This window comes from Chiloscyllium plagiosum, unplaced genomic scaffold, assembly GCF_037043375.1.
Source record: "Chiloscyllium plagiosum isolate Xiang-an unplaced genomic scaffold, Cpla_swu_hap1 HiC_scaffold_20, whole genome shotgun sequence".
NCBI classification, from domain to species: domain Eukaryota; kingdom Metazoa; phylum Chordata; class Chondrichthyes; order Orectolobiformes; family Hemiscylliidae; genus Chiloscyllium; species Chiloscyllium plagiosum.
Window position 1 is genome coordinate 38,681,858 of NW_028270158.1, and position 16,128 is coordinate 38,697,985.

The 16,128-nt window shown below is 39.8% G+C and overlaps 1 protein-coding gene across 2 annotated transcripts in view; it reads right to left on the reverse strand.

The window, feature by feature from the left end:
• The window catches only part of rgs11 (regulator of G protein signaling 11), a 150,518-nt gene that overhangs the window by 107,926 nt on the left and 26,464 nt on the right, over positions 1–16,128 (reverse strand). For both annotated transcript variants that reach the window (XR_015760574.1, XM_043711561.2), the window contains exon 4: positions 6,316–6,422. Coding sequence is in view for 1 of the 2 variants with exons in the window: in XM_043711561.2 (XP_043567496.1) it covers positions 6,316–6,422 (107 nt within the window). In the remaining variant the exon portion in view is untranslated. The remainder of the gene's footprint in view (positions 1–6,315; positions 6,423–16,128) is intronic.

Consider the following 16,128-nt stretch of genomic DNA (forward strand, 5'->3'; position numbering starts at 1 on the left):
ATAGCTTCATATGAGCATTACATCTAGTGAACAGAACTGTCTTATAGTATGCTTCTTAGTAATTAGTAACAGACTTATTCATAGACAAATGAGTTTCATGAACATCAAGCCAACTAATGTTAACATTGTTTGATCACACTGCAGAGAAATACATTTTTTAGTAACTCCTGGTTCCATTGGGTTATTGACATAATGCGATGTAATTCTTTCTTAACTAGTAAAAGACAAAATGGTTGCTTTAATTGTATCACTGTATTTTGGAATATTGTTATCCTCTGGGAGCACCACCATTCACGAACTACAGAAAGAACTGGTGCTAATTTTGCACAGTTGGTATTCCTCAGAGAAGTGAATTTTCGTGCCAAGGCAGACTGATCTATTCCAAAATAACACAAATAAACAAGATTCCGTGATGGCTAAGTGAATAAACACAGTGGCCGACATGGCATTGAACCACACAGACAGAGGAGATTCTGCTGAAACCACTGTGGTTGTTGGACTGAGGGGTGGGGAAGGGAGCATGAGAAAAGCAAAATGAGTTCATTGTCAAAACATCAAAGCAATTCATTGCAATATTGTGTTTTGAATCATATTCAACACTTACACTACTTTTGGGATTTTGATCTGTCAATTATTTTCAATGAAGTTTACTAGTCTGCACTATCTAAATATCACTGAAATTGGATACTGAGTTCAGATTTCTTAATTAAGAATCAAGAGAGCAGTTTAAAACAAATACCCAAGACATGTAAAATTGCATGAGATAAGTCACTGGAGCTCAGAGTGAAAGCTTCCATGAAATGCCCCAAAATTGGCATTTGGCAGACCTTTAGTAAAATGTATCTCTGTGAGTCAATGTTTTTCCTCGATTAAAACCTGGCATTAACTAGCAAGGTTCCCTGGTCCTACTGTTTTTACAAAGTTTGGAGATGCTAGTGTTGGACTGGAGTGTACAAAAGTTAAAAATCACACAACACTGGGTTATAGTCCAACAGGTTTAATTGGAAGCACGAGCTTTTGGAGCACCGCCCCTTCATCAGGTGGTTGCTTGAAAGCTAGTACTTCCAATTAAACCTGGTGTTGTGTGATTTTTAATTTTTTAAAAAGTTTGTCTGAGGAACCTCACATTTTTCTTTCGACCTGTCACCCCAACAGGGCAACTTTGCAAAGGCATTATCAGCAATGTCACCGACCTTGGAGCATGCAGTGCTACCATTCACGTATCTTCCTTTTGCAGAAATTCTTGTACAAATATTTCCAACATCTGATCCAGGCAGAATGCAACTCCTGTGTAAATGTTACATGTTGAGGTATGACCTAGGACTCCTATTGAGACTCTAAACGCTCAACAAAATATTTAGTGCTGGGCTACATGAAAAGAAAGTGGTGTAGTGGACTGGCAATCCAGAGGCTCAGCTTCATAATAGGATGACATGGGTTCAAGTCTCACCAGAGCAGGTGGTGGAATTTAAATTCAAATAATATTCCTGGAATTTAAATCTAGTTCCAGTAGTGGTTACCATACAATTATCATTTTCATGTTGAAAAACCCTATCTACTCCTCCGTAACATGCAGGGAAGGAAATCTGCTGTCTTATGTGTGTCTCCACAGCCACAGTAATGTGGTTGATTCTTAACTGCCCTCCAAAATAGCTAGCAAGCCACTCAGCCGAAGAGTAATTAGGCAAGAGCAACAAATCCTGGCCTTGCCAAGAATGCCTACATTCCATGAAAAAAATGAAAATTTAGCAGGCAACCAGAAGTTGGCGCACTGCTTGCATCAGAAAGAATGAGTATGCGTTAATCCAGCATTGTGATCCCGAATGTTCATTTTCGAGACCTATCCAATTTAACGGAGGATGCCAATTTTGAGCAGCGGATGTCGAACATGCTGGAGACCCTGTGGGAAGATGCAGGAAACTTTGTCTCACTCAGGAGAAGTTCAATTTTGCTGCCCTGAAACTTTGCTTCAATATGCCAAATATGTAGGGAGATCGCAGATGGGTCTAAGAATAATATGGTTGTAATAGTTGGGGATTTTAACTTTCCAAACAGACTGGGACTGCCATAGTGTTAAGAGCTCAGATGGAGAGGAATTTTTAAAATGTGTTCAGGTAAACTTTCTCAATCAGCATGTTGATGACAGTACAGGAGAAGGGGGTAAAACCTGACTTCCTCTTTGGAAATAAGACAGGGCAAGTGGCTGAGGTGGTAGTGGGGGAGCACTTTGGGACCAGTGATCATAATTCTATTAGTTTTGAAATAATTATGGAAAAGGATAAGGTTGGTTCACAAGTTAAAGTTATAAACTGGAACAAGGCCAATTTTGATAGTATCAGCCAGGAACTTTCAAAAGTTGATTGGAGGAAGCTGTTCACAGGTAAAGGGACATCTAGCAACTGAGAGGCTTTCAAAAGCAAAATAACGAGATTTCAGGGCCAGCATGTTCCTGTTAGTGTGAAGGGCAAAGCTGGCAGGAATAGGGAACAGATGACTGGAGAAATTGAGGCTTTTGTCAAGAAAAAGGAGGCATGGGTCAAGCATAGACAGCTGGGATCAAATGAATCCCTTGAATACAGGAGCGCAGGAATACAGAGCAAAAAAGAGACATGAGATACCTTTGGCAGATCGGGTTAAGGAGAATCCAAAGAGACTCTACAAGTATGTTAAGGCCAGAGGTGTAGCTAGGGAGAGATTAGTCCCCCTTAAAGATCAATGAGGCAGTTTTTGTGTGGAACCACAGGAGATGGATGAGATCCTAAACAAATATTTCTTGTCAGTATTTACTATGGTAAAAGACATGGAAGCTAGGAAATTTGGAGAAAGAAATGGTGATATCTTGAAAAAGGTCCTCATTATCAAAGAGGAAGTGCTGGAGATCTTAAAATGCATAAAGGTAGATAAATCCCTAGGGCCTGATCAAATGTAATCCAAGATATTATAGGAAGCTAGAGAAGAAATTGCAGGCCCCTAGCAGGTATATTTGTATCATTAACAGCCAAAGATAAGGTGCCAGAAACTGGAGGATTGCTAATGTTGTGCCGATATTTACAAAAGATTGCAAGGCAAAGCCAGGGAACTACAGACTGTTGAGCCTATAGTAGTGGGCAAGTTATTGGAGGAGATTCTGGGGGACAGGATTTGTATGTATTTGAAATGGCAAGGATCGATTATGGATAGTCACCATAGCTTTGTGCATGGGAAATCGTGTCTCACGAATTTACTTGAGGCTTTTGAAGAGGTGATTAAGAAGACAGATGACGGCAGTGGGTAGGCGTTTTGTACATATGCTTTAGGAAGGCCTTTGACAACTAGTCCACATGGTAGAGTAGTTAGTAATATCACACGAGATCCAGGCAGTGTTAGCCGTATGGATTCAAAAATCGGCTTTACTGTAGGAGACAGAGGATGGTGTTAGAGGGTTGGTCGGTCAGTTTGAGGCCTGTGACCATTGGTGTGCTACAAGGATTGATGCTGGGTTCACTGTTCTTCATCATTAATATAGACGATTTGAATGTAAATATAGGAGGCATGGTTAGTAAGTTTGATGATGTCACCAGAACTGATGATATGGTGGACAATGAAGAGTACAACAGGATCTTATTCAACTTCTGGAGTGAACTTCCAGAAGAATTGGTGGATTCTGGTACAGTTACAACTTTTAAAAAGATATTTGGTTAAGTAAATGAATAAGAAATGTTTGGAGGGATGTCAGCCAATGCAGGAAGGTGGGCTAGCTTAGGTTGGGATAATGGATGGCATGGATTGTTTGGATTGAATGGTCTGTTTTTGTGCTGTTTGACTATGACTCTATAATTGGGCTGAGGAATGCAGATGGAGTTTAATTAAGGTAAATTTGAGATGTTGCATTTTGGTAAGACAAACCAGGGCAAGACTTATACAATTTATGATAGGGCTCTGGAAGTATTATCAAACAGGAAGATCTAGGGGTGCAGTACATAGGTCCTTGAAAGAGGTGTCACAGCTGAGAAATGGGTGGCAAAGAAAGTATTTAGCACACTTGCCTTCATCAGTCAGAGCATTGAGTACAGGAGTTGGGACATCATGTTACAACTGTACAAGACTTTCGTAAAGCCACATTTGAAGTAAGATGTGCAGTTCAAGTTGCTCTGCTATAGGAAGGAGGTTATTAAATTGGAAAGGGTGTAAAAACGTTTTCAGGCTGGAAACTGAGTCATAAACAAAAGCTGGATAGGCTGGGACTTTTTCCCTGCAGGATAGGAGGCTGAGAGGTAACCTGTAGAGGTTTATGAAATCATAAGGGGCATGGATAGAGTGAATAGCCAAAGTCTTTTCACAGGGTAGGCAAGTCCAAAACTAGATGGCACAGATTTAAGGTGAGGGGGAAAAGATTAAAAAAAAGAGACCAGAGGGATAACTTTTTCCACACAGAGGGTGGTGTGTATATGGAACGAGCTGCCAGAGGAAGCGGTCGAGATGGGTACAATTACAAAATTGAAAAAACATTTAGGCAGGTTCATGGATGGGGAAGGTTTAAAAGGGAAATTGGCCAAATGCAGGCAAACGGGACTATTTCAGTTTAGGAAATCTGGTCAGCATGGATGAGTTGAGCCAAAGCCCCCATTTCCATGCTATATGACTCTATAACCCTATGTCCATTATATAATGCTTAAACCAGCATCTCTTTGCATTCTGCAACATGTCCGCCTATCAGCTAGTAGCAGAGGAACACCCCTTCCAGGACCCAGAAAGTGCATTTTTAGGGAAATTAACCAGTGAGATAGATACAGCCTTCTATGAATTGCTTGCTTCAGTCACAGAGCATTTCATGTGCAATGTGTTTGATCATCTTGCTTGATGAGACTGTTGCTATTCCTTTGCTTCTTCTGGCCATTCCTCCAAATAAGGCAAGGATTCAAAATTAGCTGACAGGAGCAGGCAGTCAGAATAAGAGCAAAATACACCAGAAGTAAAGCAGATTATGAAAGACAGTCTGAAACCTCAGAACTGTCTTGGAAATCCATTAAATCAAAATAGCACATGAAGCTAAGTTAGTGTGCCAGCAGCTATATGCCCTTTTAAATTCAGTTTTTAGTCATATCAGTCAGTTTATGAACCCAATCCCACAAAGGTTTTATTCTGCAGGACTTTTATTCATCAACTTGTTAGCATTTGTTTGGACTCAAGCCAACTATGCAATCAAGTGCTTGCAGACTCTTGCAGCATTGAAAGTTTACATCATTTTTAAAAATTGGAGTAAAGAAGGTTTAGGGGTGACTTGATAGAGGTGTACAAGATGATTAGGGGTTTAGATAGGGTTGACCATGAGAACCTTTTTCCACATATGGAGTCAGCTATTACGAGGGGACATAGCTTTAAATTAAGGGGTAGTAGGTATAGGACAGATGTTAGGGGTAGATTCTTTACTCAGCGAGTCGTGAGTTCATGGAATGCCCTGCCAGTAGCAGTGGTGGACTCTCTCTCTTTATGGGCATTTAAACGGGCATTGGATAGGCATATGGAGGATAGTGGGCAAGTGTAGGTTAGGTGGGCTTGGATCGGCGCAACATCGAGGGCCAAAGGGCCTGTACTGCGCTGTACTTTTCTATGTTCTATGTTCTATAAACATCTCCAGAATGACCAGGGTAAAAGAGATACATTTCAATTATTTACATTTATTTATAATATATCCAGCATGAAAATTCAAAACAACGTCACCAAATAGGTAGACTGAAGTTACTTAAATTTCCTCCCCAGGTTATACACAGAATTGGACAAATGGTCAACTCAAATGTGATCAAATGTTGATTTGTATTTTTCACTTAAATACATTAGAATGATATGCAACTGAGAAGTAAATTCTGAATCTTACAAATTATTGCAATTTCATACACATTACATTCACTGGCACACTCTCATAACCCATGCTAACATTAAGCTGTTCGGTTACAAAGAGCAACACATTTCCTCAGCATGTCATGCTTCAAGTTGCCCAAGATGAAGGCTGAGGCCTTTATACCCTCAGGTCACATGCCATGATATAATAAGCATATCACAAGCATATCCCTTAAAGGCATACTGACAACATTTTCTGTTGTTGATTGAACATTAATCTTGTTTAATAAATATTTACAAATGTTGAAATTCAGTCTTTTATAGCTGATTAAAGCTGCATTTATTTTATCTTGAAGTCCACCCTTGTACAGTAAATAATTTTACATGTAAAAATCAGAAAGCATTCTGACTTATATTGATATATATTCATTAATCAACAGGTAAAGACAATGGCACAATTTCCCTGTTTGTAAAGTTATTAAGTTTACAAGGTCTTACCTGAAATCGATAAGGAGAATCATCTGCCCGGAGAACAAAATTCTTTGGATCCTTTAGTGGGTAAATGTAGCCATACTTTACTATTAGGTCACCAAGATGAAGAGACTCTGCAATACAAAAATAAAACTTCCCAATTAATTGCAATTCACTAATGATACAAATGGTTAGCCAGAAATACTCGAGACAATATATATGTACAATCACTGTGCTTTGGTATCAAACTGCAGGCCTATCATTTAAGCAGAGGCAAAGATGTATTTTTTTTAAATGAATCAATATATTTGTTAAAATAGTACAAAGATAAATGTATATGAATGTGTGAAAATTTGTATGATAACATCCTGTACAATAAATTTCCAGATTTTAACCAGAATTTCACATTTGCCATATGATTTCAATATTTTTCTTCATAATTGACTGAAAAACACAGCATTTACTTGACAAATATTTCTTAAATGATAACTAATTATAGCCAATTTTCATTTCAGCTTTCAATGATGGGCTTTTCATTTTCTAAGAAAAGGAGTACATTTCCTTTTTTTTCCTAAAAGTGAAGATTGGAAAATAGTTCTAACTCTCCCAGAATGCTGAAATACAAAGCAATATTTGACAAAAATAATTTTTCTACTAAATCAAGATGAAAGCTAAAGCCTGAAGTATAAATTATGAATCAATATCATTCAAAGTAAAATTATATTGAAGTCAATTCTAACTTTCCCTGGACTTTGAAATAGGCAAGCTGATGAAATACAAGAATAGAAGGGTTAAAATCAGCAATGGTAATACAATTGAATGTCTTAGACAATTAGATTCTTTATTTTTGAAGATGATCATTATCTGAATCTTTAGTGGCACTCAAGTGTAATTTATAACTCTTAGAATAAGAAGCTCCCTCAGTCCTGTGTCATATGCAGCAGACAAACTCATATTTACATATATTATTATAGCTATGGTTTCCTGGAACAGGTCACCAGCATTTTGGCTAAGGTTACAGTTTGAGCTGAAAATGTGTTGCTGGAAAAGTGCAGGTGGTCAGGCAGCATCCAAGGAACAGGAGAATCGACGTTTCGGGCATAAGCCCTTCTTCAGGACGTCGATTCTCCTGTTCCTTGGATGCAGCCTGACCTGCTGCGCTTTTCCAGCAACACATTTTCAGCTCTGATCTCCAGCATCTGCAGTCCTCACTTTCTCCTCTAAGGTTACAGTTTAAAGAGTACCACTGTACATCAAACATGGCTGACCAGGAGACCCTCACAGTCTGCCTGAAGCATATTTGAAGGTCTTATAGGTTGATATTTGGCCAACTTTAGTGCTCTTTCCACAGCCATCAAGTCCTAGAACAGGAACCCAGAGGTTCTACCTGAAAGGTATAAGGGAGCCAACCACCGCACCACAAAACGTCTCCACTTATCAATCTGAACCTGAATGGTCTCCAAGTCTTGTACCATATGGAGATGGTCTGCATTAGGATCTGACGAGTTACAAATGGAGTTAAATAATAAGCAATCAGAAAACACCCGCAGAAATGAGCTCATTTTGGAGGGAAGGTCCTTGACAAAGCTCAGCCAAAGATGAGGAAGTCATATGCTGATTCCCTGCAGAAATCCTCCACCAGTGTTCTGGAGATGAGATGACTGACCTCCAACAACCACAAACATCTTCCTTTGTACTAGGTATGATTCCAACCAGTGGAGAGTTTACCATTCACTTAAGTTTTGCCAAGGCACTTTAATGTCACACTTGTTCAAATGTTACCTTTATATTACCTCTTTCCCATTAAGCCCTCTTGTTCATACTTGGACCAATGGTTGCATTGAGATCAAGAGGCAGATGGTCATGGCAGAACCCAAGCAGCGTATCAACGAATAGGTTCCTGATGAATAACAGCTACTTGATAGCACTGTCATTAACCCCTTTCATCACTGTATAGGTCTGTTGATCAAGTACAGGTTGATGAGCAGTAATTAGCTTGATTGAATTGTTAGGTCTTTAGTAGGTAGGACGCACCTGGGCAACTGCCCAAAATACCAAGTAAGTATTATAGCAGTACTGGATCAGCTTGACTATACAGCATGGCTAGTTCTGGAGCATATCTTCAGTACCATTGCTGAAATATCGTCAGGGCCCATAGCCTTTACAGTAACCAGTGCTTTTTGCTGTTGATTGATATCATGTAGAATTCATCAAAAATGTTGAAATCTGGCATTTGTGCTGCTGGGGACTTCAAGAGGAGGTTGAGATGGATCATTCACTCAGCACTTCCAATGGAAGATGGCTGCAAATGTTTTAGCTATGACTTTTACACTGATGTGTTAGATTAGATTACTTTCAGTGCAGAAGCAGGCCCTTTGGCCCAACAAGTCCACACCAAACCTCTGAAGAGTAACCCACTCACATTTACCCCTGCCTAGTGCACCTAGCACTAATAGCAATTTAGAAAGCCAACTCACCTGACCTGCACATCTTTGGACTGTGGGAGGAAACCCACGTAGACACAGGGAGAATGTGCAAACTCCACACACAGTCACCCAAGTCATTCCAAGGCTGGAATTGAACCTGGGACCCTGGTGCTGTGAGGCAGCAGTGCTAACCACTGAGCCACCGTGCCACCCAGGTTGAGCTTCCCCATCCTTGAGGAGGGAGGTGTTTGTGAGCTGCCACTCTTATTGTTTAATGGTCAACTGTCCTCTAACATTCATGACTAGATGTGGCAAGATTGTAGAGCTTTGCTTGATCCATTGGTCTCTGATCTGATTTTTCATGCCTATACTTTAACAACGATCTTTAATTTAAACACATTAGAGCAATATTTTTGAGGGCTCAAAAATAAGTTTTAGAATTTACAAAGTAAAGAAATCCTGCCAACACATTCATACTTCTGTTTGTTGTGCCTATAATTATATCAGTAAGCTGGAATTTCTCAAGTTCATCAAGATTTCTAAAAATTGTAAGGTGTTACAGATGCTTTCTCCTTGAGTCAGATTCAAGTTTTCAAAATGTTTGCAATGGAAAATTAATCACTTCTGTCGGGCCATAAAGGTTGCACTCAAATATTTTCCAATTAATATAGAAATCTCAAATGCGTACAATGTCAAAATAAACATCAATTCGAGCGAAGTAATTTCCACTCCCTTTAGGGTATAAATTTAAAATTAGCTAGATTAAATGTTTGTTTTTACCACACTGTGGCACTTTGGAACATTTTGATCACTTTCCTTCAGGTCCAGTAAAATATTACAACAAACCTTTCTGCACATAATAGTTTTGTGCTGCCAAGGTCTGTTCCTGGGTAAAAAATGGAACAACAGCAGTCATTCATCTAGTCAAATGTTCATTTACTTGTACTTCTTTCAATCTACTCAACTGTATTCGCTCCTCCACACTGGCATGAGCACTTTACAGAATGTCAATACACATTTGAACCTTCTGGGAGCAGGCCATTTTAATACATCATCTGTGCTCATATTTTGGTCCTAGATTTGCTGCAATATTCCAGCAAAGTCCAACGCAAGCTAGAGGAACATTCCCTCATTTTCTGCTTAAGCACTTGACAGCCTTCTGGACAAGATTAAGTTTGACAAATTCAGGCCATAAACTCTGTCCCCCATTTTGTTTCCTTTTCAGCATCTAGTTTTCCTAGTTGAGCAGAGCCAACCTTTGTTCTGTTATTAACATAGAACAAAGAACAATACAACGCAGAACAGGCCCTTCAGCCCTCGATGTTGCACCGACCTGTGAACTATTCTCAGCTCGTCCCCCTAAACTATCCCATCATCATCCATGTGCTTATCTAAGGATTGTTAAAATCTCCCTACTCTACTCTAAACCTATCCCATTTCTCTATAATCATGACAACTCCCTTTGCATTTTGATCTGTGTCACCTGGGCACTCTAATCTTGCTTACTCTTTCACTTATAGGATTATAAAACCCATCAGCTTTCCATGTCTCTCTCTTCAGTTCGAAAAAGAGCCTTTTAACTTGAAAGATTACTTCTGTTCCACTCTCCAAAGATTCTGCGAGACCTGCTACATCTCTCCAGCATTTTCTGTTATTACTTCAGATTTCCAACATCTGCAGTATTTTGCTTTTACTTAAATGATACATCTACAATGTTTCCAGGTTTTACATGGATGAATTCCTCACTCACAGTTGCTTGATGTGCACTGTTTAGCTAAGTAAATAAAATCGCAGTTTTGCTTTTCTACTGTTTAAATGATGATGCAAAAATAATCTGCAGAAATGGCAGATTCTTAATTTTCTATGGCCTATATCTTGTGATATCATTCAAAGAAGTCTTGTGGAGAACTTTTAAACCATTATGGAGAGTGTTATGTTAAGACCAAACCCAAATTAGATTAAGCATCTTGAGCAACTGAATTAGATAAATCACCTCAGTTTGAGCAATGCTGCTCTTTGAAAAGCTCCAAGCCTGTCTGTCTGATGATTGTTTCCGAGCAAAAAGAAAGCTATTAATTAAAATGGTGTTCAATGCTCATCATTGGAACTCAGGGGATGTCTGTTTCTCCAAAACATGATAGCTCACAACGATCATCAGACACAAGGAGGAATCACAGAGAAATGACTCACCTTTTCCTCCCCTAATCAGTAAGGAAATTAGGTAGTTGGTAGAAACACTTCCTATGAAGTCTGAGGATAGATATTTTTCTTCGCTGTCCCAGACACTACCTGAAAATGTTTATGATCGGATAAACTGGTGCTAATCCATATTCCAATTCACTTCCTGGATAGTACTGCATAAAATTATCCATTTTTGTCGCAGCCTATGCTTTTGCACCAGAGAGTTCCTCTAACGGAAACAGACGCAAATCAGTCCTAGACAGCTCATATGGGATTATTGTGCTGCAGCTCTTTGAATTGTAACTTAGGTATAATCTGTGTTAAGGAAAAGGTTAGTATTGCTCAGGAAGGCCTTTGAGCTGAGGTTATCATCAGAATCATTTGAGGTGTCAATGTCCATGATTGTTGCCAATTAATATGTCACCTCACTGTGTCTAATTAAGGACAGTGAGTAGGCTTAGTGGTTTGTAGGGCCAATGAGGACACAGGGAGTTTTGGCTGATTGGTACTTACATTAGGAAAGGTGGGCTCTGTCGATATAGGCAGGGGAATTGCAAGGACACTTCAACATGGAGCTGTCCTCTGGAAATTTCTAAAGTTGTTCCAAAGTAAGTGTGGCCATCATTTTGTAAGGGGGAACCCCTCCAACAGAATGGCCAGTGGCTGAGAATGTTGCCCTTGTGATTTTTGCAGGTTTGGGCAGAGGGATTAAAAAGACCACCAGTGGTGCACTGGTTTTCTGCGAGATGGCTACCTGCTCTCCCACCCCGGACAATGAACAGTTCATCCAACATTTCCCCAATTTGCCCCCATTGTCACTTAATTAGCCAGCTACTATTACCAAGTGGGTGCCAGGTGCTCCTCAGACGCCATCTTCTGTAAGATTGCTTAAAGACAGGGTCCCACCAGGGAACTGTCCCAGTGCAAGATTCTTTATTTTTACTCCGTTTGATTCCTCCAAACTGGAAAGTCCAGCCCTTTATTCCTGACTAGCTGAACTTTCATTTGATTATTTTTACTGCTCCAGCATTGTTAAAAATTGCTGTTAGTTATTTCCCTTTAGAAAGACAAAATAACAATGCAGATTCTGCCCTGACTATGGATAAAATCCTGTCTTGAGGGCTGATGATTAAAAGCTCTGTCCCAGAAGCACCAACCAGAAGTAGTGACCATTACTGAACTGCAGGCAATCCCATCAGCCCAAGGAGCCCAGGATCCAGGGTCCCAGTGAGACAGAGGTGGGAAGCTAGACTTAAGAGGGCAGGGAGTGGTAGAATTCAATAACTGGCTGATCTTGAGGAGAGTGGAGGGTTGCCTCTAATGTGGTCAGATGTCCAATACAAGGAGGTTCCCACCTACTTGCCCAACACTAGCCTGTCCATAAAGCTGCCAGGCCTCCCTCATACTGTAGGCTCCCCCACTGTGGGTCAAAGATCAGTGGCAGTTAGATGAGATCTTTAAGTGTGAATTGGACTCAGTAGGCCCATGAGTGGGTGGGCCAGCTGACATCTCCCCTTCTCCATAGGTTTTGAGGAAGGTTGGATGGGGAGACAGGCTATTTACTTTACTTTCCTAGTTGCCACCTTGCGTTCAAACTCACTGGGAACAAAATACACAGATCAAATGCAGACATTCGCTCATCATGCTTAGACTAGTTTGTAGAAAGAGGTCTCCAGCTGGTCTAACACCTCTGCTCTTTCCCCATTTCTCTATGTTTTCTATGGTATGATCAGCTCTGGGTTGCTAATACCAGATCAGAAAGGACATCTCTGAATCCTTAACTGATAATTTTTTGATGAATGAGACAAGCCATACCTCAGCAAGCTCCACTGAACCTACCGACACCTGCAATAGTTGTTTCAGGGTGAAGAGTCTGGAGATGTTGCTCTTCTACTCCAACTGCTCTCCTAGTAGTGCATCAATAGTATACTATTTGGCTTTGTCCACAAGAGCTTTTCTGAAGGGTTTTATGGTGTTGAAGCAATGATCAATTCCATAAGCCTTTCAGCTAAGTTAACTTTGGTTGACTTTCATACAGTTGCGTTAACACCTGTCTATAAATTGGCAGTCATTTCACTTGGCTGTTGACAATATGAAATGAACTGAAGATTGTGAATCCTGAAACTGACTCAAACTTTAATTCAATCTAAAATCCAAAAAAACTTTGTCAAGGATCCTTGCAATCACAATAAGAATAAATGGAGGATTTAATTATTCCTTAATCCTTTAGTGTCCAAAGCAAAAAGAATCTTGACTGCCAGCCTTTGTCAGTTATTTGTTGATCCAGGAAATAAAGACCAATTATTTATTTAAATAACATAAATTCTGATAGAATGTCATTGAATTGTCAGTCCACGGTGAGATGTTTGCTTTCCACCATCAATTACAGTTTTTAAAATTGCAAGTAAAAATGTACATTGCAGTGTGGTATTTTTGGTATTATTGTTGGGTTTCTCCCCTTTCTGATATTGCAGCGTTAAGAGTTGTTTTTGCACACATTTATTGTTGCTGTAGCATTAAAATTATCAGTTGACTTCTTTCTTTTGTTGTTGTGGGTTTAAAAGGTGTTTTTTTTAAAAATTTCTTGAAGCACTTTTAAAAGCTCCAAGCTTGTAGGAGTGGGATTTTGCCTGTAGGTGGTGCTGCCACCAAAAAGGGAGTGATGATTGCATGCAGGCTTTTAAAATCTTTACACAAATTCAAAAAAAGAAATTGGCAGAACTGACTGATGGCTGAACACAGGAAAGGCCTCATGAGTTTAGAAAGCATTTCTTTCAATGCTTGTAAGTTTTTTTTTGAGAACTGCTTTAGAGCTATAATTTTGGAATTATTTAAAACTCCCGCTTTTTTAATGGGGTCAGCAGTAGCGTACTATTTCCTTTTAAAGAGAGAGATAGCCAGACAGACAGAAGGTAGAATACTCATTGTGCTTCAGCATGAGCTTCAATACATTTTGATCACAGCACATTAGTCTTGGTTGTAGTTGTAACTTCAGTTCTGAACTTGGGCAGATTGACTGACAGGTTACCATTAGGTAAAAGCTTTTTACCTTTCATCTTTTAATGTCCACTTATTACCACTAACAATCTGTACGAATCACTTTTGGTCTCCACTTGTGACAACATGACACAATTTGTCATTTACCATATATTAGCCTTTGCAAATACACCACAAAAAGTTAGGATCTTTTGAGTCAGATATCTTGAAGTCTACTTTTAACACTAACTATTTACAATGCTGCAATATCAGCAATGCTGCAATATCAGCAATAGTAAAGAAGGCTAATAGCATGCTGGCCTTCATAACAAGAGGAATTGAGTATAGAAGCAAAGAGGTGCTTCTGCAGCTGTACAGGGCCCTGGTGATATCACACCTGGAGTACTGTATGCAGTTCTGGTCTCCAAATTTGAGGAAAGACATTCTGGCTATTGAGGGAGTGCAGCGTAGGTTCACGTGGTCAATTCCTGGAATGGCGGGATTACCTTACACTGAAAGACTGAAGCGACTGGGCTTGTATACCCTTGAGTTTAGAAGACTGAGAGGGGATCTGATTGAGACATATAAGATTATGAAAGGATTGGACACTCTGGAGGCAGGAAACATGTTTCCGCTGATGGGTGAGTGCCGAACCAGAGGACACAGCTTAAAAATACTGGGTAGACCATTTAGGACAGAGATGAGGAGAAACTTCTTTACCCAGAGAGTGGTGGCTGTGTGGAAAATGCTCTGCCCCAGAGGGCAGTGGAGGCCCAGTCTCTAGATTCATTTAAGAAAGAGTTGGATAGAGCTCTGAAAGATAGTGGAATCAAGGGTTAGGGAAATAAGGCAGGAAGAGGATACTGATTAGGAATGACCAGCCATGATCATGTTGAATGGCGGTGCAGGCTCGAAGGGCTGAATGGCCTACTCCTGCACCTATTGTCTATTGTCTATTATCATGGATTATACACATAGTCTATGTTCTGTGGTTAATAATGTTACTGTACATTACATAAACATAACTTACTACACTCAATCCACTGCCCAAAGTGAGTGAGTGAAGGTGAGGTGATTGCCTTTATACTGGAACATCAGATGTTGTGATGCCTTGTAGCTGTCTAAAAATTATAGGCCTAACTGGTAAATATAAACCATAATACAACTGAGCTTTATTGGAAAAGGCATTGAGCTTCATACTAAGGGGACCCAGCAAGGAATTGTTCCGGGACCAGAAGAGATCCCAAAAGATAAATTTAATTGATAAATTTGATGTGTGCAGTTGTAAGGACAGGAGTATCCCTCCAGAGACTGTTGATTTGAACCGTAATTAGCAACTGGCCTGAAGTAAAGCAGTGCTCATTAAGTAATGTTCCTTAGGGATGAGTATTGTGTGTTGTCTCTTGAAGCAACAGATTTCAGTTGATTCCTATTTTATCCCATTATCAAATCAAAGCAAATTCTAAAAACTACCAACAATCACTTTTGGTTCCAGGAATGGATTCTGACAAATATTGGTATTTAGTAAATATTAGAGAACTGTCATCTCTGCTTTTAAATTGAAAGCCTAATCAGGCCACAAATGATGATGGACTATTGGTAAAACGCTAGACAAATGGAGTGCAGCAATCTAGGATCCATTCAATTCTCAGTATGCATGTAGGATTAACCCACTGTGGCAATTCCTTAAATTATTCAAACTTTGACAGCTTGGTTTATTAGAATAATTGCTCATGTAGAGAAGCAAATCAATATTTGGATTGACATCAGTATGCATGTGGTTTTATAACTGAAGAACGTTTTTACAAATAAGAGACACAGGTAAGATTCCAAAAGTAACAATGCTACATCATTGTCGAACGTCATGTTCAGGTGTTAGGATGATAGACATTATGAATGCCAATTGTATGGCACCTCATGTCTTTACAAAAATGAAGGCTGGTGACAGGAACCCTACAGGCAGAACATAGATACACAAATACTAGATAGTCTGAATCAAAAGCACAGGCCATCCCAATTCCAGAAGCTTTCAGCCATCCAATATACTTTTCGCAATTCACTGAAGACTGGTTCGTAGATTTTCAGAGGTGCTTTGCAATCTATGCGAGTTGAAAAATGTGGTGCTGGAAAAACACAGTAGGGCTGGCAGCATCCGAGGAGCAGGAGAATTGACGTTTCGGGTATAAGCCCTTCTTCAGGAATGAGGCTGGTGTGCCAGGCGGGCTGAGATAAAATGTAGGGGGGAGGGAATTTGGGG